The sequence below is a fragment of the Dermacentor variabilis genome, chromosome 1 (assembly GCF_050947875.1).
Source record: "Dermacentor variabilis isolate Ectoservices chromosome 1, ASM5094787v1, whole genome shotgun sequence".
Lineage (NCBI taxonomy): Eukaryota > Metazoa > Arthropoda > Arachnida > Ixodida > Ixodidae > Dermacentor > Dermacentor variabilis.
In genome coordinates this window covers 286693665-286718319 of record NC_134568.1, presented here as the reverse complement: position 1 = coordinate 286718319, position 24655 = coordinate 286693665, and the positions used below count along the sequence as shown (strand labels likewise).

The window sequence follows — 24655 nt, the reverse complement described above, 5'->3', positions numbered from 1 at the left end:
TGTGACAATGTAGGAACTGCAACACAGATCGGAGTGGTGATGTTCACTTTGCTTGGCTGAACAAGAACCAGACAGTTTTGTTCCCTGTGGGGTGCTTCCATGTAGTTAAATTTACCGCGAATGTTGATATCAATGGCGATGACGATGATCCAAGTAGGGAAGGACGCACAAAGCATGAACGTTTATAATTGTAGCCACTGTACCACTTCGGTTGTTTCTATAATGAAATAGATGCACATTATTGATTACATATTTTCATTTATTTCACGTTTACGTCCTTCTTTAAGTTTGTCAATTGCCCATTTTTTTCATAAGTTGATGATGATAAATACTTATTATCATCATCAACTTATCAAGAATGGGTAATTGGCAACGACGTGCGTGCGAGAGCTCCACGTGAGCACGTGCGGTGGGGAGTAGAAGACGACGAAGTTTATTCGAACGCCGACGCTGGACATCCAAAGACGAATAGGAAAGCGACGACCAAGCTGTGCCGTGACAGCAAGCCCGATAATGAAACGACTCGCCGACAAAGTTCCGGTCCGGCGCGTGGCTCCAGGCAAGAACGCCTACCCATTGGGAGCCATGGAAACGGTTGTGAACTTTCCGTCTTCTATCAAGGCACAGACTCAATTGAATAAGTGGATGCTACAGGCTCAGAAACAGCGGCCAGAGACAGGCAAGAGGGGCCGGAGGTTAACGAAGCAGCCATTCAGCGTCACTGAAGCGCAGCCGCCGGCTCAACGCGGCAGACTTTCGGATGCGAGCACAAGCTTCACGGTTGACACTGTTGGAACCGCACCGGCTCCGCCGTCAGTACCGTCATCGTTGACGTGTGTCGAGTCAGAACAACTAGACAAGGAGCCGCAACCACAAGTAAGCATGACTTCGGTCTCTGTACTACCGCCTACACCGATGCAGCCACCGCTACCCCCGAATCGAACCGTGTCGCATTCCAAGGCATCAGAGGGCAAAAAACGTAAGCCGAAACTGGAAGTGGGCAGGGCGGCGCCTGCTGTGCGAGAGCCGCCAGCGCAGCCACCTTCTGTGCAGCTCTTCGAAACTCCAGGAGTGAGAAGTAAGACTTCCGCGACTACTTCTGCATTTACTGGGATATCGCAGTTTTCTGCAATGGCCTACAGCGATGGATCGTCCCTTACTTCCGAGACGACACCAGTTCCTCTAACAAGCATCATGAATCATGGCATAGGGAACGTTGTGGGGCATCCAACACCAAAAGCACAAGCCCAGACGTCAGCAGTCATCTCTAAGCCTACTTTTCTGCTTGAAATGCCGGTACAAAGCACAGTAACTTCCATGTCTACTAAAGCATTTATGAATGATGCGACATCGTCTCGTGCTGTCTCAAACAATGGATCATCGCTTCCTTTACAGAATGATCCGGTTCAACTAACCAGTATGATGGATCCTAGCATGGAGAACATGGTGGGACTTCCGACACCAAACGCGCAAGCCCCGACGTCAGCGGTAATTTCCAGCTCTGAACCGCCCGTGATGATGTCGCAAGCCCCTACGTCAGCCTTCATCTCTAATCCTCATCCATCCTCAACGCCGTCAACAAACACCACACTTGTGACCAGTCCACTTCAAAACCTAGTGAACAATCTAACGCTCCAGTACCAGCAAGAGGACGCTATTCGGTCACGGATATCGGAACTAGACGAGAGCATCGCTTCCACACTTGCTACTTTGCATGGATTGAAGAGAGAGCGGCAAGAACTACAAGCGAAAGAGACATATACGAGGAAAAGAAGGCTAGAAGTACTGCAGTGCCTTCAAGGGATTACGTTCGGAGTGCAGGAAAGCCGGCCGGAGCTGATGCTGCCAGGACAAAAGGCCGACGCTGGCGTCTTCGCGCCGAATGCCACTGGCAACGCAAATCCAGTCGTTATGGTCCCACAAGGTCCACAAGGCGCCCCCCCATTCGCTTTCGATCAGGTGACCATAGTGCAACCCCAAGGCTCAGAATACTCCGCCAGTCTTGCTGCCGGAGCTCCAGCCTCTCGGATGTAGTGTTACATTCGAAATATCCTACAGCAGCAGTGGTGAGGCCAGTGGTGTAGGTGGGAGTAGTGTCGTTAAAAGAGGAGTGGAAGACTGTCGAAATGTAAGGTCAGAAGAAAGAAGAAAAGCACAAAGGGCAGAAACCTAACCTCATGAAAAAGAACCCGGTGGCAACTATAGGTTACGTACGGTTGGTGACGGCGACCGCGTCAAGGCTGAATGAAATGCTGTCTTTTCAAAAAACTTCCGTCGATGACTCAACTACATCTGCCCTGAAATTCAGTTTGAACCTAATCTATGGACGATTGGGCGTCGGGTTTCCAGTGTGGGATGAACAAGGGACTCAAAGTTTAATCGCTCAAAGTTTAAAGCTAGAAAAACCATTCTCCGGTGCTCTGCACCACATCTCCGGACGCATTCCTGAGTTTAATGCTATACTTTTCACCCTACTGTCCTTCATGATGTTCTTGCTGCAATAAAAGTGAAGTAGACAAGATTTACGAGGAAAGGCCTTCATTCACTTACAACAGACGCACCTATCGTCTGCTGCGCGCTTTTCTCGTTTTCCTTTCCACTCTCATATTTTAATGCTATTAGCATCATTTGGTTACTTCAGTCGTATTGAATCTATCTATCTATCTATCTATCTATCTATCTATCTATCTATCTATCTATCTATCTATCTATCTATCTATCTATCTATCTATCTATCTATCTATCTATCTATCTATCTATCTATCTATCTATCTATCTATCTATCTATCTATCAAATGACAAGCATGACAATATCTTTGACAGTATCTTGACTTTGACAGTATCTATCTATCCAGTGGCCTACGTCATGGTGCTCTCATGGTCGTTTCGTTAATGGGGCCCTGAACCACTTCTTATCGAAGTGGAGAAAGACATTTGAAGTGAAGATAGGCTATTTCAGAACCACTTTGCCGCAAAAAGTACTTCAATGCGTTCAGCATAAGCGGAGTTATCTGCAACCTAACACGGCTTCAGCTGTGCTCCCCTTCCTCCTCTAATGCCTTGCACTGCGAAGGTTACGGTGGTGACGTCACCGTGGCACGCAGTTCAAATTTCCGATTTGGTGCCTACGCCGCTCTAAACGTAAGCCAAACGCGGCTGTCCTCAGAGAGCCGCAGTGCGCTTAGCCACTGGACTCGTGGCGGCACCTCGCGGCGGCCGCGGTGTAGCCGAGCGCAGCGACCAATAGCAGCCGCGTATTGGAGTGTGCTTTATGACGAAATATAGCACACAGAAAAGAGCGAGGATCATGAGGTTTTTAAAGGGACACTAAAGGTTACCAGAAAGTCAAGTTAAAGTGGTAGAGCAATGTTTTAGAACGTCTAAGGTGTCAATATAATCGCGAACAGAGCTTTAGTAACCAAGAAATTGAGGTAAATGCATGACACGATTTGAGACCCCCCAGTGACATTCCGGTACTAGTCCGATGACGAAAGCACTCCTCATAATTTGTGTTACTAATACTCAACTACTCGTATTGAAAATATCATTTCATTCGATTATAAGACGGAAGGAAATGCTATTTGTCTACGTCTATTCGATTCTACGAAAAAATAACATTTTGACGTTACCCTTCTGTAGTATGGGTGGTCGAAAGGTTTCGTTTTCGCTCGACTCTGCGCCGCGCACACTTTGGAGTTTCAGTAGTTTCGTTATCGCGTCGTGCTGCGCGGGTTCTGCTGGCTCGCGAAACTTTCATTTCGAACAAGCAGTGAGAATGCCACCTCCTTGTGATGTCGTGGGAAGCCCTCGTTGCTTTCCCGCTCCGGAGAGCCGGTGTCGAGGCCGCCGTCGTAGTACGCAACGACGCCGGCAGCGCGAGCCCTCAGCAGCAGGTCGCGCTCGTCAGTGCTCAAATCGCTGAAGTTGAGCCCAGCATCGCGAGCCAATCTGTCGTTGTCAGGGTTAATTGCGACGAGCGTCGAAGTTTGCGTCATAGAATAAAGTACCGGCTTATGGTCGCGCGTTTCTCCTTCCGCTAGCCACCATACTCCCACTTTCGCTCTGCTGTCGACTCTGTCTTGGCTCTGTTCTTGGCCGCGCGTTTGCGTTTTGCGCGGAAAAGCCGTAGCGCCGTTAGGGTGGCTAGCGCCGTCTGCGGACGCCGTGCTACTCACCGATGGCGCAACGTCACTATGAGACCATGATGTCACTACTCCTCGATCGGAGGGCGGGCGATTTGAACTGCGCTAGAGGTACGCGGACGCTTCAGAACACATTTTCTCTTAAAATAAGTCTCTCCTTGGCACGAAACAAGCGTTTCGAGGTTTCTGGGATGGTATTTCAACAGTCCACGTTCACTTAATAGTAACCTTTAGTGTCCCTTTAAAAAGAGAGCGTTTGAGAGAAAGGTGACTTCGCGCTCCGCTTGCGAGCTCCACGGATCGCGTACGACAGCAGAACTTGGTTGAGATGTTTACAACAGCGTATGCTACCCGCGGAATATGTTACTTCACCCAGCCCGAGGGGTGGTTCAGGGCCCCTTTAACTAGGTATGTACCAAAATTGGCATAGTAAGACAAGAGTGCGTGACGTACATAAATTATAGGTGATGACATTAATATGACAGGCGTGTCATGTAGGTCATGAAACAGCCGCCTACGTCTGCCTTCGTATGTCCCATAATTGGCATAGTATGACGAGTGCATGACGAACATAAATGATAGGTCATGACATTCATCATTTGACCTCATGAATGTCATGACATGCGTGTCATGTAGGTCATGAAAGAGCCGCCTACGCCTTGGTGCTCTCGTGGTCGTTTCGTTATTTTGGTAGGTTCCCTGCACACTGCTTCGCGTAACATCTATTCTCACAGGGCGTAGGATCTGCCAGCTTTTCTTTTTTCGCGCGCTCCTTGTGTGCGCGAAGAAAAACTGCAGTTCATAATCTGCAGGACCGCTCAGCGGCGTTCAATTGGACATAATTGCTTTTCATTTGATGCACTCATGACGTGATGCCACCTCCTCCCCTTCGCTAAATTTAGTTTAAGTAGCTAACCATTAATTAACTTACTTATACGGCGTCCATGCAACAGTTTCGTACACGCTGCAACTGTTGCTTTAGCTCGGTGGCTTTACAGCCCATTCGCATTGCGGTGCTGAGCGCAAGGTTCGCAGGATCGACCCGGCCGCGGATACGGTATTCCGATGGGGGCGTAACGCAAAAAAAAAAAAAAGAAAACGCGTTTGTCGCGCAATAGTGAAAGTAAATAAAATTCCGGAATCTCCTTTAACAGCGTGCCTCATAATCGGATCGTGGTATTGGGACGTAAAACCTTAGGATTTAATCTTAATTTAATGCAAAAGTTACCCACGATGTTCAGAAATGTCCGATTTCAATGTTAACAATGTTTAAATGCAACCTTTGTCTTGTGCTGTTTTTTTTATGACAAAAATAATGAAAAATCACGGGACGGGGTTACCAGAGGGTAATGCGAATGCGCAAGCGATAGCTTCAATGTGAGATGAAAGAATACTTTATAGACATGTTCAGTTTTGTCGCCTTTATTTATTGTTTTGCAGCGATGACGGCCTGTCATAGGTCATTTGATACTGTATTGGACTCCGCCATTCATTAGTCGTCTAAATTGCATGAAGGGAATCCTCTGGGAAATCTGTCTCGCATCTATGTTGCTGAGCGGATAGAGATGAGGAGGCTTGAAAATGGAGGAGGGGGGGGGGGTGTACTTGTAGCCATTGCTTGTGGGCAGATGCGGCAGTTGGTGTTTAGAAATCGACTGCGGACACGAGGAGCACAGCCGAAAACATCGAAAGGTCGGCGTCGGGAAAGACGAACTAGACTATCGTCTGGTGAGGCAGAGGCACGACACAGAAATCGCTCATGAACCACAACCGATCGCACGCCGAGGTGTTGTAGCGGAAGGAATTGTCCAGAAGCTGTTTGTTGAATGCCTTGGTTGCAGACTGTGTGTTCACTGGTGCATTTGCTTGCCTACTACAGCAACTCGCTTCTGCCTCGGTGGCTCCAATTGCCGGCCTAAAGTAATACAGTAAACGATAAGAGAGATCACTCTGGTAGTCCCCTGCAGCTGACTTTAACGATTAAAGTTACTGTATATGGCTCCCTGAGGGAGCCATATACAGTAATTTTAGCTGACTTTAGCTCTCAGCGTACCAACCGGACCCGGTGAAACACACTCGCCTCCGAGATGGCTGCTACGCGCCCCCAAGTCTCGGAGGCCAGGACTTCGTTTTCGGTTGTGTTTTTGTTACCAGCAACGATGCATCCATGGAGTGATTTAATGCAGGCGCTTGCGCCGCTATTTATATATTGCGACGACCAGCGCACGAAGCTGTTGTTTCAGTTTGTTAGTTGTATTTAAATTCATATTCGTTACGTTTCAAGCAGTAACTTAGCGCAACAATCATGTTAATGAGGAAATACAACTTTATCGTTTGCGATATTGTACTTCTAATAATTCACCCGAAAGTGAGTATAGTAATGAATGATATTAGCGTGTTCCTCCAATAGCATACAGCTTTCTGGACAGCAAAGAACACGGAAATAGCAGAGAAGAATTCTTGGTAGAAAAATCGTAAGAAAAGTGGCAGACCCCTGAAAACGGGAAAATGCAATTAAGAGAGAATACTCGGAAAATAATGGCGTGGTAGCAACAAACATTTACATAAGCATAAGAAACACACACGAATATCGAGATAATTAAATAAACTACACAAACAAGCCAGCAATTAATTTACTCAGGATGGGGTTTTTTTTTAATGAGGAATAAATATGACGCTGTTTCTTTTATTACTTCTACGAAGGAGTGTGAATTAAGGTAACAAAATTATGTGATTACTTGCGTGCCAAAACAAAGTGGCAAGTGTACAACCAGCTCTGAAGCCTGCCCTGGTCGAGCTGCATAAACAGTTGAGCACGCACCAACATTATCGTCTCTATGTGCAATCCAGTGAGTCCTTTATTAAACAGCTGCAAGATATTTACATCACAGCCTGCTAAGGCCTTCGACTGTGCTGGGGGTCTTCACCTGCTGTTTTCGAAGCCTTGCAATCGTCTCCTGATACCTGGAAATTTGCCCTTGAATACACTTGATGTCCCTTGGCTGTGGAGAGTATTTTGAGGAAAAAGTGGAGATTCTTGAAATATGCATATGAAGAGTGACAGAGGCAGAAGGCAAGAAATAGTGGAGCCTTCAAAGCTTTTGCTCCTTCGCGCAGTGCATATTTTTATGATCTAACACAGCGACTGTCTCTGGATATTAAAGTATGTCATCAAAAAGAATGGCAGTCAAGAAAGCACTGTTATAAAAAAGAAGAAACTTTCTGCGGTAAAGACTCCATACAAAATTAAAGCATGAAAACACGCATCTTCAGCCCAATGCAAAACAGCTAACAACGCTTGAGCGCACATAGCATGGTACAGGGGTTGAGAGAGCGCGCATTATTTCCATACTGCAAATATTGCACGTGCGTGGCTTTAGAAATAGTCATGGGCCCTATAACATAAAGCTAGTCCAATATGTTCTTATTCCAATCTCCTGGCGTCAAATTTGCGTAACCGCCGACGCAAGCATCGGGCGGTGATCCGCAGGGTTGTCTCAACAGACCTATCAAAGGCTGTCCTCGTCCATAAGCGGGCACTTTTGTTTGCTTGAAAAACGAATAACATTGCCTACACTGAGCGGCTTGTCTTATCTAACTGGCTGACAAGAGGCGAGCAGCACGCTCAAGTGGAGAGGGATTCGATGGGGCCGAGGCAATGCACTGAAAATCGATAACCGGATGAAGAGGGTGGTGCCGACGTCTGCGATTGGTCCGCTTTTCCTTACTTAGCTTGCGCTGACTTGTCTAAAATCGCGGCGGTGTGCAACTGAAGCTTAAGAATGACGCTAAAACGGATCCTCAGCAAAGAAGAGTTGGCAGAACGAGGTCGCAAACGTGCGGAAAGTGCTGGAAAACGTTACACGGCCACGCAGAAAGTTTTATTATACGCAAATAAACCCATGCTCTCCGGCAGGTGCGAGCAGCCAGAGTCTGAGTGATCGGCGGCAGCCATCTTTTATTCCTTTCGGAACGGGGCAGCCTGCGGCTATTCAGAAGAAAATTCAGTTTCGTTCGGCATATTAATGCATCTTGAACGCGTACACGTCACTTTGACGCGTTGAGCTTTCGCGGTTTTGTGACGCCGCGTGACAGGCAGGTGAAGTGGGCGCAGCCCGAAAACTTTTGACCAATAGCAGAGGGCTAACGGCAAAAAGGCATCGAATTAGAAATAACTGTTTTTCTCTTGTTCGGTCAAATCATGCATAATCAGTGTGTACACGTCATATCAGATGGGGAGCTTTCGCGGTTTTCGTGACGTCGAGTGACAAAGAGGCGAAGTGGGGGTGGTTAAAAAATTTTTGACCAATCGCGGAGGGCTGATTGCAGAATTAGAATAGAAAAGTTTGGAATAGCTTTACGTTATAGCGCCCCATTTTTCCTTTTCAGAACTGGTGCACCATCCTTTTTCAAAAGCGGCTGCGCGCAGCCTTCCTGAATAGATGAACATAAATCCCCCGGCAACGCACGGCATGCGTTCATCGGCCGCATTTTTAATGAAACATTTCGTTTTTCTTTCTTTTCACATTTCGTCATTGTTTCGAACGTGTCTCGCAGCTCGGACAAGGTAAGTGTCACGGAAGTTGCCGCGTCGCTGTTATCTAGTGTCACCACTCATTGCTGAACTTGATAAAAAAAAACAGTTTGACGATTATTCCCTGATGCGAAATTTGAGCGCAGCAGTATACGTGTTATCGTTTCGCGATATATCGAGGCAATGAACTAGACTGAAATCACCGCACCGACTGGCAGTGGGCCAGTTCTGTCGGCGCCTTCGCAGAGGGAGGGGCTCTAAGGGAACGCTTAGCGGCGACGAAGGCGCGAGCGGTGGCACGAGCGCGAGGGGCAGTGTGGGAATGCTGGCATGCAGGATGAGCGGCACCGGAGCCAGCTGTGGAAGACGACGAACACATGAGCAGCGACACGAGTATGTTCGCGCAGTTACGCCGAGGGACGACGACGAGCCAGCTGTGCGAGACGATGCGCAGATGGTGCAGGACAGATCGTACGCGTCGAATCGCGGCTCGAGCACACATATCTCATGTTTACGCACGCGAAGAAATAGCGTTGTCCAATATGGCAGCACCCATGGCTCCCGATTCGGTGTGAATTCTCCTGATGGCTACGTTCTTACTCGCGTTGATCGCCAGTAACTATTGAAATGAGCTTTCGCTTTCTTTAAACTCACCTCAAACGTTAATTATGAGCGCATAGCACGTCCGATTTCTGGAATCGTTTTGCTATTCCCGCGCTCGCAGGCCTAACGAAACGCATTCGCATAGCAACAACAGGATTTATGGTAGCTAGAGCAGTAAGTGCGCCAACCATGGAGGAAGGAAAGGTAATGCCGACCCACCCATCTGGAGCGCAGTCCGCCACTTCTCCGCATCATGACCCAAAGATGGCGCTGCGTTCAGTACAATGGTTCTCAGCGGCGCATATCGTCTGGTACTTGCGGCAGAGAGCGCGCAACAAATAAAGCATGCAGAATGAAAAACAGTCGTCTGTAGCCGTCAGCTTGTGCAATGAGGAGATACAGGTCTCTGTTATTGCGTGTTTGCAAGTTGCTAGAATATACTGAAGCTTCTACGACGAAAAAGTGAGCGGCATGGTTAGCGGAAGCTCATTCCGAAGGCGCATAAGCGGAGTCCGCATCAAATAGTGGTGGTATTTCTGCTTCAGAGAAGATCAACAAGCGAACTTATTTTTTCGCTCTGAATTATCATCATCATCATCATCATCATCATCATCATCATCATCAGCCTGGCTACGCCGACTGCAGGGCAAAGGCCTCTCCCATACTTCTCCAACTACCCCGGTCATGTGCTAATTGTGCCCATGGTGTCCCTGCAAACTTCTTAATCGCATCCGCCCACCTAACTTTCTGCCGCCCCCTGCTACGCTTCCCTCCTCTTGGAATCCAGTCCGTAACCCTTAATGACCATCGGTTATCCTCCCTCCTCATTGCATGTCCTGCCCATGCCCCCCCCCCCCCCCGTTTCTTTTTCTTGATTGCAACTAAGATGTCATTAACTCGCGTTTGTTCCCTCACCCAATCTCCGCTTTTCTTATCCCATAACGTTACACCCATCATTCTTCTTTCCATAGCTCGTTGCGTCGTCCTCAATTTAGGTAGAACCGTTTTCGTAAGCCTCCAGTTTTCTGCCTCGTACGTGAGTACTGGTAAGACACAGCTATTATACACTTTTCTCTTGAGGGATAATGGCAACCTGCTGTTCATGATCTGAGAATGCCTGCCAAACGTACCCCAACCCATTCTTATTCTTCTGATTATTTCAGTCTCATGATCCGGATCCATGGTCACTACCTGCCCTAAGTCGATGTATTCCCTTACCACTTCCAGTGCCTCGCTACTTATCGTAAACTGCTGTTCTCTTCCGAGACTGCTAAACATTACTTTAGTTTTCTTTAGGTTAATTTTTAGACCCACCCTTCTGCTTTGCCTTTCGAGGTCAGTGAGCATGCATTACAATTGGTCCCCTGAGTAACTAAGCAAGGCAATGTCATCAGCGAATCGCAAGTTACTAAGGTATTCTCCATTAGCTCTTATCCCCAATTCTTCCCAATGCGGGTCCCTGAATGCCTTCTCTAAACAGGCTGTGAATAGGATTGGAGAGATCGTATCTCCCTGCCTGACGCCTTTCTTTATTGGGATTTTGTTGCTTTCTGTATGGAGGACTACGGTGGCTGTGGAGTCGCTATAGATATCTTTCAGTATTTTTACATACGGCTCGATTGTCTACACCCTGATTCCGTAATGCCTCCACGACTGCTGAAGTTTCGACTATCAAACGCTTTCTCGTAATCAATGAAAGCTATATATAAGGGTCGGTTATATTCCGCACATTTCTCTATCACCTGATTGATAGTGTGAATATGGTATATTGTTGAGTAGCCTTTACGAAATCCTGCCTGGTCTTTTGGTTGACAGAAGTCTAAGGTGTTCCTGATTGGTATTTGCGAATACCTTAGTAAATACTTTGTAGGCAACGTACAGTAAGCTGATCGGTCTATAATGTTTCAAGTCTTTGGCGTCCCCTTTCTTATGGATTAGGATAATGTTAGCGTTCTTCCAAGATTCCGGTACGCTCGAGGTCATGAGGCATTGCGTATACAGGGTGGCCAGTTTCTCTAGAAATATTTGCCCACCATCCTTCAATAAATCTGCTGTTACCTGATCCTCCGCAGCTGCCTTAGCCCTTTGCATAGCTCCCAAGGCTTTCTTTACTTCTTCCGGCGTTACCTGTGGGATATCGAATTCCTCTAGACTATTATCTCTTCCATTAGGGTCGTGGGTGCCACTGGTACTGTATAAATCTCTTTAGAGCTCCTCAGCCACTTGAACTATCTCATCCATATTAGTAAAGATATTGCCGGCTTTGTGTCTTAACGCATACATCTGATTCTTGCCTATTCCTATTTTCTTCTGGATTCCTTTTAGGCTTCCTCCGTTCCTGAGAGCATGTTCAATTCTATCCATATTACACTTCCTTATGACAGCTGTCTTGCGCTTGTTGATTAACTTGGAAAGTTCTCCCAGTTCTATTCTAGCTGTACGGTTAGAGGCTTTCATACATTGGCGTTTCTTAATCAGATCTTTCGTCTCCTGCGATAGCTTACTGGTATCCTGCCTAACGAAGTTACCACCGACTTCTATTGCACATTCCTTCATGATGCCCATAAGATTGTCGTTCATTCCTTCAACGCTAACGATTTCTTCCTGAGTTAAAGCCGAATACCTGTTCTGTATCGTGATCTGGAATTCCTCTATTTTCTCTCTTACCGCTAACTCATTGATCGGCTTCTTATGTACCAGTTTCTTCCGTTCCTTCCTTAGGTCTAGGCTGGGTGGCCAATCCTGCTCCTGTGAGGGAGTGCGTTACCCGTTCTGGTCACAGGGATCAGGCCGCATTCCAGGCCTGTTTATGCAATTTTATCAACACGTGGATTTTTATTTAATCCGGTGGGAAATTGCGCGGCACCGGGATTCGAACCACGGTCCTCTTGCACGCGAGGCGGATGCTCTACCTCGTCACCACCGCTGCACCGGAAAATTTTTTTATATCTTCCCTAGTCTCAGTATTGAGTACGAAGTTGTAAAATGTCTTCGGCAAACACTGAATGACAGGCAGCAAGCGTCATTTGTTGGTTTGAAGCAGAAACATGGGATGAAGTTTGGCATGCAACTCGCTTTCTTTTCAAAGCAAGCTCAGGGGAGACATGTCCGGGAGCAGTGGTGTCGCACACCTGATGTAAAGCAAACTACATGCACACCTGTAGTTCACATATGACGAGGGCTGCCCGTACAAATACTAAATGAAACCTGAGTTCGTTTGGGGTGAAGCCCACGTCCAGTTTCCTGCCTGGGGCTTCTTTCTATAGCTGAAAAAAAAATCCACAACATGTATTTTTTAGTTTTGTTGATTATGCTTATTCTTGATGTGTTTTGCACATTTAGATAAAAAATAAAGTTTTTCTGTATATTTATTTGTCTCGTCCTTAAAGGGTGAAGGCCAAATGCATAATACCTGTGCTATATCTTCTCTTCAATGGTGCCAGTCGTGAGCAGGCGGTAGATGGTGACATCCTGGCGCTGGCCAATGCACCACGCAGGCTCTCGGGCCTGTGTGTCTGTGCTCGGGTTCCAGTCTGGGTCATAGATGACCACCCGGTCAGCACCCGTCAGGTTCCCACCTAGGCCACCCACCCGCGTTGTCAGCAGGAACACAAACACTGACGGGTCTGCATTGAAATTGCCAAATTCAATTATAAACGCGGGGGCTTAAAGTAGACTTGTTCTAAACGCCGACAACAGCAGCAGTAAATACCGCCTGTCGACGAAGTACGCTTCTTGGAACAGTTCAGGCGCAATATCCTCCATGTTGTGGACTAAGAAATGTTTACCAAAGATGCAGTAATGTGCTGCTTCCGCTCATGTCTGTAATATGATGCCCGAGAAAATAAGAGAGAACACTATTTGTGACTGTGATCACACAACGTGTTTATGACCGCAAACCCTCGTAGAGACCAGAGCAACAAGCTGCGAATGCACTTCCCCTGCGCAAATTACAACGTCAAAATTTCTGTGCCGGCGCTGGTGGAGTTTGTTCATCGTGTGCGTGTTCCATCATGCTGTGCCACTGGATCAGGAAGTGGTAGGTTCCACGGCTGCTGCATGTTCTCTTTGAGCGAAATTAGATTTTAACGTCACGCTCAATAAAGCTTCCTGGCGTTTGCGTTCCCGTACGTTCAACTAAAGTCTTGAAGGGACGCACACCAAAACGTCTCGCAAAGGTGCTAGCGTTTAGTGCACGTAAGGCGACAAACGCTATTCTAAAACCGTATCTTCTGCATACAAGTATCAGTGCTCTGGCTGCCTCACAAAAATACGAAACTACGCGTATGTCTACCAAGGCGAAAATGTCAGCCAAGTGGACGTGCGCTGGCGCGCGTCTTGAAGTTTCCAACCGCCACTGTTCGCGAGGCGCGACAAACGCAAGGCGCGCGGGCACGATCTTTCACGCGCCGGCAATGTGCAGTTAGGCCTTAAGAGCTGCACTCTAATACTATGGCGCCATCTCGTTGTCTTATGCAGCACTTTGCTTTCCTCCTCACACTTTCGCCATACTGTCCTCCTCCGCTCTCCGCCTCCTTTCACTGTATAGCCTCCTCCTCCGCTTTCCTCCTCGCGCTCGCTTCCTTATCGTCGCATTTCATGCCCCGCTGCACTCCACGTTCACTCTTTCATCTTTCGATGTGTTCGTTCGCTAGGTTACGAGGTACGCCGGAGCACGCCCAGGTTCAACGCAGGAACGGTCGCCTAAGAGCTTCACTCTTCAAAAGAATGCAATATGAAATGCAACGTTGCGCACGGGCAGCAGCTTGTCATGACTTCAAGGCCACCGTGCCACGCCCAACCACCCCCCACACCTCCGTCACTTGTTGGCGCGGCTAACAGTGACACAACGAAATACAAAGAAGATAACTCTTTAGCAGCACGCAAAAGAACTGCCTGCGGCCTTACCATGAAAGGGCCACGAAGCAGTATAGTATCAGACGCTGGCACAAGAACCCCACAACGAGCCTCGGGGCGAATTTAACACAGTAACGACGCAGCGAGCCCGGCGACGGGAAACGGATCGAGTCTCTATAGAATGAAGAACCAGCTTGTCTTCGCGCGTGTTGGGTCATGCCACCTGTCAAGCTGCTAGCTACAGCCGCAGCCGTAGTCATGGCCCCCACCACCTCATCGGAAAACAAATAGGGCCACCTACCGGAATCGAGTAAACTCGAGCTCGGCCGCGAAACGGCTCGAGTGGCCACTGTATGCTGTAGAGTCGTTGCGTCTATGCCGCTGTGCTTCTGCTTCTGCGGCTCGAACCAATAAGTCATCTCGCTTCTGTCGCCATGCTGCTGGATCCGCGGCACGCAAAGCAGGATTGTTCTGGCGGGCTGGGCATTTCCGCTCTTCATGTCGAGCTCGCTTCATCGCTTGGCGATCTGAGAGTCCTGCCTTCTCAATGGCATTGCTGTTGTTGTCTTAAAGCGTTCCACGACACTGTGGCCGCAATGGCTTGGGTTATTCATGGGTTTACCTTTGTGAATGGGTCATGCCCATTCTGGGTAACTGGTTTCCGTCACTCGTGATGCGCTGACGGCAAGCACGTCTAGTGGTGTTTAAGGGAACCGCGCCTTGCACCACCGTGACCGAAGTGTCCTCTCTCATTGGTGGTAGCGGACGCTTCAACCAATGGAAGCACCTTTTGGCGTGCTGTCAAGATGTGCGCCTGCGACCAACGTCGCGAAACTGGGCAATGCTATGGTCCCTAGAATAGCAACGTGGTATCGCATGCTCTCTCTCGCTCCCCTCTCTCGCTACGGACGGCGCCAACGGCACGAAACTAAGAAACGAGTTGAGAAAGCTAACGCTTCAGGAAAAGCCACACAAAAAATCGTCGCAGTTTTGCCCGAAAAGTGAAGCATCGATTGCGATAGCAAATTAGTGGACAGCTATAAGAAGTAAGGATGGCAGTTTTATTGGCCGCATAAACTTGTAAACATAGGCATAGTATAGTAGGATAAAACAGAAGTTGGCAACCAAGGCACACGGACCGCGCGAGGTTGTTACTCCGTCAGCCAATCACAGAAGGAAAAGAAGTCGTCGTCATGCGACGTTTTCAAAATGGCGTCATACATGATTCCTCTGGAGCGCCTGCTGTTCTTGAAGAGCCTTTTCATAGGCAGAAGCGGTGAGGTGTGCAACAGACATGGACAAAGTGTGCGAACTCTGAGCATTTCACTCTTCAAAAGTCCACATGTACGATACAGTTCAATTCACTGCTGAGCCCGTTTTACTCATGAAACTTCAATGCCAACTGAAGTGAAACTTGTCAGTAAATAGTTGCAGCGAAGCAAGCGTTTGATTTCAATTCAATGAAGAGTTAGGCTTCCAGTGTTCCGCTATAATAGACGAGTGAAAACGTACAAAATTACACGCTTATAATTTTATTTTTGTGGTTATCGCCTTATTTAGGTAACAGGGAAAGTTTAAAGTACGAACTATTTGCAGCCTCGTGGACGAACAGTGGCTGGCAGTTATGAGGTTGTGGGTGGGGCTTCACTGCAGACTTGAGTTGTATCCGACTATATATAAATTAACAAGCATGGTTTTACAAGCGAACATGAACACATCTCACTCGATGACCGCGAAAACTCGTCAAGACGCTGCAGTGACGAAACGCGGCAGCGGCAGCGAGCGAATTGACCTTCGTGCTGCTGCTCGCATCAACACGAACTACGCCGTAAAAACAGCGCAACGCGGACATGTACCCGTCGCAAATGGCTTTCAACACATAGCAGCCCAGCCGGGCGCGCGCGGCCGCCCGGGCCGCCGGTATCAGAACGCGCCTCACTCCCTCCCCTCCCCCGAAGTCTCCCCCGAAGTCCTCCCCTCCCCCGAAAGCGACGGAAGGCGGCGCGCTTCCGCCTTGCTTTCCTCCGTTGGGTGAGCGAGGTTGAGTCGCGATCGCCGGCTTGCCCTCGCACGATTTCACACGCACATACAGCATACGGCGCGCGGCGACGATTTTATCGCCCCTGGACTTTATACGGAGCCTCACGGCGACCCCGACGGTAGAAATGCACCTGGAGTGTCCATATAACTGAAAGAAAGCTCACGTGACATCACCGCCAAGCGCCACGGATCGCAACGGTCTCATACGCAAAGCTCGTCACATACGGTACTAGTTTATCGCACTGGTAATGAGCGACCGCGCTCTTTCCTCCAGCGCGTCATGCATCTCGGTGCATGACGGTGCATCTCGACATGCGTCTTCGGTCCTTATGAAACGCCCATCTAGCTCTGGCTTCGAACGAGCGTAAGATGCGCAACGCACTAGATGACAACGTTTGTATGCATGTTTGAAGGCGCTCCACTCGCGTCTGAGCGTTGTAAGAACAGCTAAAATACTAGTTTAGCAACAATATATAGTGTCTTGTAAGCTCTCCGTGCTTCAGTAAAGCAAAGCAAACGTCACCCCTCTAGTCCATGTCGAAGTGCTTAGGTTTTCACAAACGCCTCTTGCATATATATAGGTTTTCTGATCGGCTTGGAAACTTTTGGTTTCTTGATTCCAGTCTGCTTTTATTTGTTCATTTCTTATTTCCTTATTTCGTTTGGTCATCACTGTGGGTTATTGAAGCACGTTGTGGAGAAGCGCGCGAATTGTATCATCTAGCCTTGTGCGCTAAAGTAATGGAACTCCCCCGCTTCATTCACTTTATGACTGCAATTTTTCACCAGCAGCAAAGATGTCACAAAGTGATCGAGTTGGGGGAGGCGCTACTATTTTTGCACACGCCTGCAAATTATTTCCGCTAGCGTTGCATCTTATTAGTATATTCTAGGGTGGCGTTTCTAAAGAAACTCAGTTTAGTCGTAATGGCATTGTTCACAGCTCCAGTGCAACCCACCCGTTGACTAAGTAGAAAGGCTTAGCATAAGGAAGGGTTTGAACATTTCTTCTCTTTCACTCACGAGGTATGTCATTTCCCTCATCGTCCTTTTCCAACTTGGCACTGAGCCGTGCTCCCTCAAGAGCTGCAGAAGGCAGTGCTAACTTCTTCATAAAGAACCACTTCTCTCTCACTCTCTTCGCAACATGACGAAAATAGACCGACTTTTTCTTCAAACAGACATATTTGCTGCCTGTTCCAAATCGATCGACAAAAGGCGTCTGTGACAATGTAGGCACTGCAACACAGATCGGAGTGGTGATGTTCACTTTGCTTGGCTGAACAAGAACCAGACAGTTTTGTTCCCTGTGGGGTGCTTCCATGTAGTTAAATTTACCGCGAATGTTGATATCAATGGCGATGACGATGATCCAAGTAGGGAAGGACGCAGAAAGCATGAACGTTTATAATTGTAGCCACTGTACCCCTTCGGTTGTTTCTATTATGAAATAGATGCGCATTATTGACTACATATTTTCATTTATTTCACGTTTACGTCCTTCTTTAAGTTTGACGATTGCCCATTTTTTTCATAAGTTGATGATGATAAATACATATTATCATCATCAACTTATCAAGAATGGGTAATTGGCAACGACGTGCGTGCGAGAGCTCCACGTGAGCACGTGCGGTGGGGAGTCGAAGACGACGAAGTTTATTCGAACGCCGACGCTGGACTTCCAAAGACGAATAGGAAAGCGACGACCAAGCTGTGGCGTGACAGCAAGCCCGATAATGAAACGACTCGCCGACAAAGTTCCGGTCCGTCGCGTGGCTCCAGGCAAGAACTCCTATTCATTGGGAGCCATGGAAACGGTTGTGAACTTTCCGTCTTCTATCAAGGCACAGACTCAATTGAATAAGTGGATGCTACAGGTTCAGAAACAGCGGACAGAGACAGGCAAGAGGGGCCGGAGGTTAACGAAGCAGCCATTCAGCGTCACTGAAGCGCAGCCGCCTGCTCAACGCGGCAGACTTTCGGATGCGAGCCCAAGCTTCACGGTTGGCACTGTCGGATCTCCACCAGCTCCGCCGTCAGTACCGTCATCGTTGACGTGTGTCGAGTCAGAACAACTAGACAAGGAGCCGCAACCACAAGTAAGCATGACTTCAGTCTCTGTACTACCGCCTACACCGATGCAGCCACCGCTACCCCCGAATCGAACCGTGTCGCATTCCAAGGCATCAGAGGGCAAAAAAAGTAAGCCGAAACTGGAAGTGGGCAGCCCGGCGCCTGCTGTGCGAGAGCCGCCAGCGCAGCCACCTTCTGTGCAGCTCTTCGAAACTCCAGGAGTGAGAAGTAAGACTTCCGCGACTACTTCTGCATTTACTGGGATATCGCAGTTTTCTGCAATGGCCTACAGCGATGGATCGTCCCTTACTTCCGAGGCGACACCAGTTCCTCTAACAAGCATCATGAATCATGGCATAGGGAACGTTGTGGGGCATCCAACACCAAAAGCACAAGCCCCGACGTCAGCAGTCATCTCTAAGCCTACTTTTCTGCTTGAAATGCCTATACAAAGCACAGTAACTTCCATGTCTACTAAAGCATTTATGACTGATACGACATCGTCTCGTGCTGTCTCAAACAATGGATCATCGCTTCCTTTACAGAATGATCCAGTTCATCTAACCAGTATGATGGATCCTAGCATGGAGAACATGGTGGTACTTCCGACACCAAACGCGCAAGCCCCGACGTCAGCGGAAATTTCCAGCTCTGAACCGCCCGTGATGATTTCGCAAGCCCCTACGTCAGCCTTCATCTCTAATCCTCATCCATCCTCAACGCCGTCAACAAACACCACACTTGTGACCAGTCCACTTCAAAACCTAGTGAACAATCTAACGCTCCAGTACCAGCAAGAGGACGCTATTCGGTCACGGATATCGGAACTAGACGAGAGCATCGCTTCGACACTTGCTACTTTGCATGGATTGAAGAGAGAGCGGGAAGAACTACAAGCCAAAGAGACATATACGAGGAAAAGAAGGCTAGAAGTACTGCAGTGCCTTCAAGGGATTACGTTCGGAGTGCAGGAAAGCCGTCCGGAGCTGATGCTGCCAGGACAAAAGGCCGACGCTGGCGTCTTCGCGCCGAATGCCACTGGCAACGCAAATCCAGTCGTTATGGTCCCACAAGGTCCACAAGGCGCCCCCCCATTCGCTTTCGATCAAGTGACCATAGTGCAACCCCAAGGCTCAGAATACTCCGCCAGTCTTGCTGCCGGAGCTCCAGCCTCTCGGATGTAGTGTTACATTCGAAATATCCTACAGCAGCAGTGGTGAGGCCAGTGGTGTAGGTGGGAGTAGTGTCGTTATAAGAGGAGTGGAAGACTGTCGAAATGTAAGGTCAGAAGAAAGAAGAAAAGCACACAGCGCAGAAACCTAACCTCATGAAAAAGAACCCGGTGGCAACTATAGGTTACGTACGGTTGGTGACGGCAACCGCGTCAAGGCTAATGAAATGCTGTCTTTTCAAAAAACTTCCGTCCATGACTCAACTACATCTGCCCTGAAATTCAGTTTGAACCTAATCTATGGACGATTGGGAGTCGTGTTTCCAGTGTGGGATGAACAAGGGACTCAAAGTTTAATCGCTCAAAGTTTAAAGCTAGAAAAACCCTTCTCCGGTGCTCTGCACCACATCTCCGGACGCATTCCTGAGTTTAATGCTATACTTTTCACCCTACTGTCCTTCATGATGTTTTTGCTGCAATAAAAGTGAAGTAGACAAAATTTACGTGAAAAGGCCTTCATTCACTTACAACAGACGCACCTATTGTCTGCTGCGCGCTTTTCTCGTTTTCCTTTCCACTCTCATATTTTAATGCTATTAGCATCATTTGGTTACTTCAGTCGTATTGAATCTATCTTTCGATGGGGGCGAAATGCGAAAACACCCGTGTGCTTAAATTTAGGTGCACGTTAAAGAACCCCAGGTGGTCAAAATTTCCGGAGTCCTCCACTACGGCGTGCCTCATAATCAGAAAGTGGTTTTGGCTCGTAAAACCCCAAATATTATTATTATTATTGAATCTATCTATCTATCTATCTATCTATCTATCTATCTATCTATCTATCTATCTATCTATCTATCTATCTATCTATCTATCTATCTATCTATCTATCTATCTATATCTATCTATCTATCTATCTATCTATCTATCTATCTATCTATCTATCTATCTATCTATCTATCTATCTATCTATCACATGACAAGCATGACAGTATCTTCGACAGTATCTTGACTTTGACAGTATCTATCTATCCAGTGGCCTACGTCATGGTGCTCTCATGGTCGTTTCGTTAAAGGGGCCCTGAACCACTTCTTATCGAAGGGGAGAAAGACATTTGAAGTGAAGATAGGCTATTTCAGAACCACTTTGCCGCAAAAAGTACTTCAATGCGTTCAGCATAAGCGGAGTTATCTGCAACCAAACACGGCTTCAGCTGTGCTCCCCTTCCTTCTCTAATGCCTTGCACTGCGAAGGTTACGGTGGTGACGTCACCGTGGCACGCAGTTCAAATTTCCGATTTGGTACCTATGCCGCTCTAAACGTAAGCCAAACGCGGCTGTTCTCAGAGAGCCGCAGTGCGCTTAGCCACTGGACTCGTGGCGGCACCTCGTGGCGGCCGCGGTGTAGCCGAGCGCAGCGACCAATAGCAGCCGCATTTTGGAGTGTGCTTTATGACGAAATAAAGCACACAGAAAAAAGCGAGGATCATGAGGTTTTTAAAAAGAGAGCGTTTGAGAGAAAGGTGACTTCGCGCTCCGCTTGCGAGCTCCACGGATCGCTTACGACAGCAGAACTTGGTTGAGATGTTCGCAACAGCGTATGCTACCCGCGGACTATGTTACTTCACCCAGCCCGAGGGGTGGTTCAGGGCCCCTTTAACTAGGTATGTACCAAAATTGGCATAGTAAGACAAGAGTGCGTGACGAACATAAATTATAGGTGATGACATTAATATGACAGGCGTGAAATGTAGGTCATGAAACAGCCGCCTACGTCTGCCTTCGTATGTCCCATAATTGGCATAGTATGACGAGTGCATGACGAACATAAATGATAGGTCATGACATTCATCATTTGACCTCATGAATGTCATGACATGCGTGTCATGTAGGTCATGAAAGAGCCGCCTACGCCTTGGTGCTCTCGTGGTCGTTTCGTTATTTTGGTAGGTTCCCTGCACACTGCTTCGCGTAACATCTATTCTCACAGGGCGTGGGATCTGCCAGCTTTTCTTTTTTCGCGCGCTCCTTGTGTGCGCGAAGAAAAACTGCAGTTCATAATCTGAAGGACCGCTCAGCGGCGTTCAATTGGACATAATTGCTTTTTATTTTATGCACTCATGACGTGAAGCCACCTCCTCCCCTTCGCTAAATTTAGTTTAAGTAGCTAACCATTAATTAACTTACTTATACGGCGTCCATGCAACAGTTTCGTACACGCTGCAACTGTTTCTTTAGCTCGGTGGCTTTACAGCCCATTCGCATTCCGCTGCTGAGCGCAAGGTTCGCAGGATCGACCCGGCCGCGGATGCCGTATTCCGATGGGGGCGTAACGCAAAAAAAAAAAGAAAACGCGTTTGTCGCGCAATAGTGAAAGTAAATAAAATTCCGGAATCTCCTTTAACAGCGTGCCTCATAATCGGATCGTGGTATTGGGACGTAAAACCTTAGGATTTAATCTTAATTTAATGCAAAAGTTATCCACGATGTTCAGAAATGTCCGATTTCAATGTTAACAATGTTTAAATGCAACCTTTGTCTTGTGCTGTTTTAGAGCGCAGCTCTTTGGCGTCCGTTCCTGGGTTTCGCGTCGGCGTCGTCGTCGGCCTCGTAACCAGATCCGCCCCCCTTTCATCCCCCCAGCGCTAGCAGCGACCGACTGATACCGCTGGATGCCGCTGACGCCGCTAGAGAGTCAAGATAACGTGACTGCATAGAACACCGTCGCCGCCATGCAGAAAGAGGAGGAAAGGGTCCCCCCCCTGTTCTTGTGTGGCGGATAGGGTGCTCTTCAGTTGCCGACGCGCCGGTTATTCGTTGTCCCTGAAACCAACTCCGCAGCTGGGGTTGACTCACTATCGGCGTCAGCGGCATCAGTCAGTCGCTGCTATCTCTTCCCTCCTCCCTTTATCGTGTTGTCCGCTTGCTGCGCACGCTTCTGCCCCCATCGTTTGCCGCTGGGTGTACACGCCGCCCCCCTCCCCCCTCTTCCTGCGAGTCTCCGGTTGTCAAAGCGCCGGCTCGAACTTAATTCCTTTCTTCGCTCCTCCTCCAATGCAACCCCTGTGCGGTGGCAATCAGAGAGCCAGATCGGTGGCGGCGGATCTGTATATGTGCACCGTCCGAGCCGAAATTGCCGCTGCCGTTCGCCCTGTGCGGTGGCAATCAGAGAGCCAGATCGGTGGCGGCTTGACATAAAGACAAACAGCAATTTCCTAACACTTATGCGGGAGAACATCCCGTTCCTCTCGCTCGTAACGCGTCCCACGGCTGTGACAACCTCGCGAGGCACTTGTATAGATCTCGTCTTTGAGAATCAAGCATTGGTGTACCAAGTCGAACATATATCAGTCTATTTCTCCGACCACAAAGCTTCCTTCATGACTGTCAAGAACTGTTAGTGGAGTCTTTGTTAAAGGAATACGTGTGAAATATAAAAAAAAAATTATGTGATAGCGCATACATGTGTTGCTCGATTTCTTTGCCTCAATCTATCGAAAAGGTGAAACAGCTTATTTGCTGCGCTCAAATTTCGCATTAGGAAGTCACGTAATCGTCGGCAATTTTTTTTTATGACAAAAAAAATGAAAAATCACGGGACGGGGTTACCAGTGGGTAATGCGAATGCGCAAGCGATAGCTTCAATGTGAGATGAAAGAATACTTTATAGACATGTTCAGTTTTGTCGCCTTTATTTATTGTTTTGCAGCGATGACGGCCTGTCATAGGTCATTTGATACTGTATTGGACTCCGCCATTCATTAGTCGTCTAAATTGCATGAAGGGAATCCTCTGGGAAATCTGTCTCGCATCTATGTGGCTGAGCGGATGGAGATGAGGAGGCTTGAAAATGGAGGAGGGGGGGGGTGTACTTGTAGCCATTGCTTGTGGGCAGATGCGGCAGTTGGTGTTTACAAATCGACTGCGGACACGAGGAGCACAACCGAAAACATCGAAACGTCGGCGTCGGGAAAGACGAACTAGACTATCGTCTGGTGAGGCAGAGGCACGACACAGAAATCGCTCATGAACCACAACCGATCGCACGCCGAGGTGTTGTAGCGGAAGGAATTGTCCAGAAGCTGTCTGTTGAATGCCTTGGTTGCAGACTGTGTGTTCACTGGTGCATTTGCTTGCCTACTACAGCAACTCGCTTCTGCCTCGGTGGCTCCAATTGCCGGCCTAAAGTAATACAGTAAACGATAAGAGAGATCACTCTGGTAGTCCCCTGCAGCTGACTTTAACGATTAAAGTTACTGTATATGGCTCCCGCAGGGAGCCATATACAGTAATTGTAGCTGACTTTAGCTCTCAGCGTACCAACCGGACCCGGTGAAACACACTCGCCTCCGAGATGGCTGCTACGCGCCCCCGAGTCTCGGAGGCCAGGACTTCGTTTTCGGTTGTGTTTTTGTTACCAGCAACGATGCATGCATGGAGTGATTTAATGCAGGCGCTTGCACCGCTATTTATATATTGCGACGACCAGCGCACGAAGCTGTTGTTTCAGTTTGTTAGTTGTATTTAAATTCATATTCGTTACGTTTCAAGCAGTAACTTAGCGCAACAATGATGTTAATGAGGAAGTACAACTTTATCGTTTGCGATATTGTACTTCTAATAATTCACCCGAAAGTGAGTATTGTAATGAATGATATAGGCGTGTTCCTCCAATAACATACAGCTCTCTGGACAGCAAAGAACATGAAAATAGCAGAGAAGAATTCTTGGTAGAAAAATCCTAAGAGAAGTGGCAGACCCCTGAAAACGGGAAAATGCAATTCAGAGAGAATACTCGGAAAATAATGGCGTGGTAGCAACAAATATTTACATAAGCATAAGAAACACACACGAATATCGAGATAATTAAATAACCTACACAAACAAGCCAGCAATTAATTTACTCAGGATAGGGTTTTTTTTATGAGGAATAAATATGACGCTGTTTCTTTTATTACTTCTACGAAGGAGTGTGAAATAAAGTAACAAAATTATGTGATTACTTGCGTGCCAAAACAAAGTGGCAAGTGTACAACCAGCTCTGAAGCTTGCCCTGGTCGAGCTGCATAAACAGTTGAGCACGCACCAACATTATCGTCTCTATGTGCAATCCAGTGAGTCCTTTATTAAACAGCTGCAAGATATTTACATCACAGCCTGTTAAGGCCTTCGACTGTGCTGGGGGTCTTCACCTGCTGTTTTCGAAGCCTTGCAATCGTCTCCTGATACCTGGAA

The 24655-nt window shown here is 47.8% G+C and overlaps 1 protein-coding gene across 1 annotated transcript; it reads left to right on the top strand.

The window, feature by feature from the left end:
• The first annotated feature begins 366 nt into the window (after window positions 1-366).
• Window positions 367-2520, top strand: LOC142566653 (uncharacterized). The gene is made up of 2 exons (XM_075677488.1): window positions 367-1296; window positions 1396-2520. Exons 1-2 carry the CDS (start codon window positions 514-516, stop codon window positions 2032-2034), a joined length of 1422 nt encoding a protein of 473 aa, XP_075533603.1. The 5' UTR covers window positions 367-513; the 3' UTR covers window positions 2035-2520.
• Window positions 2521-24655: the final 22135 nt, after the last annotated feature.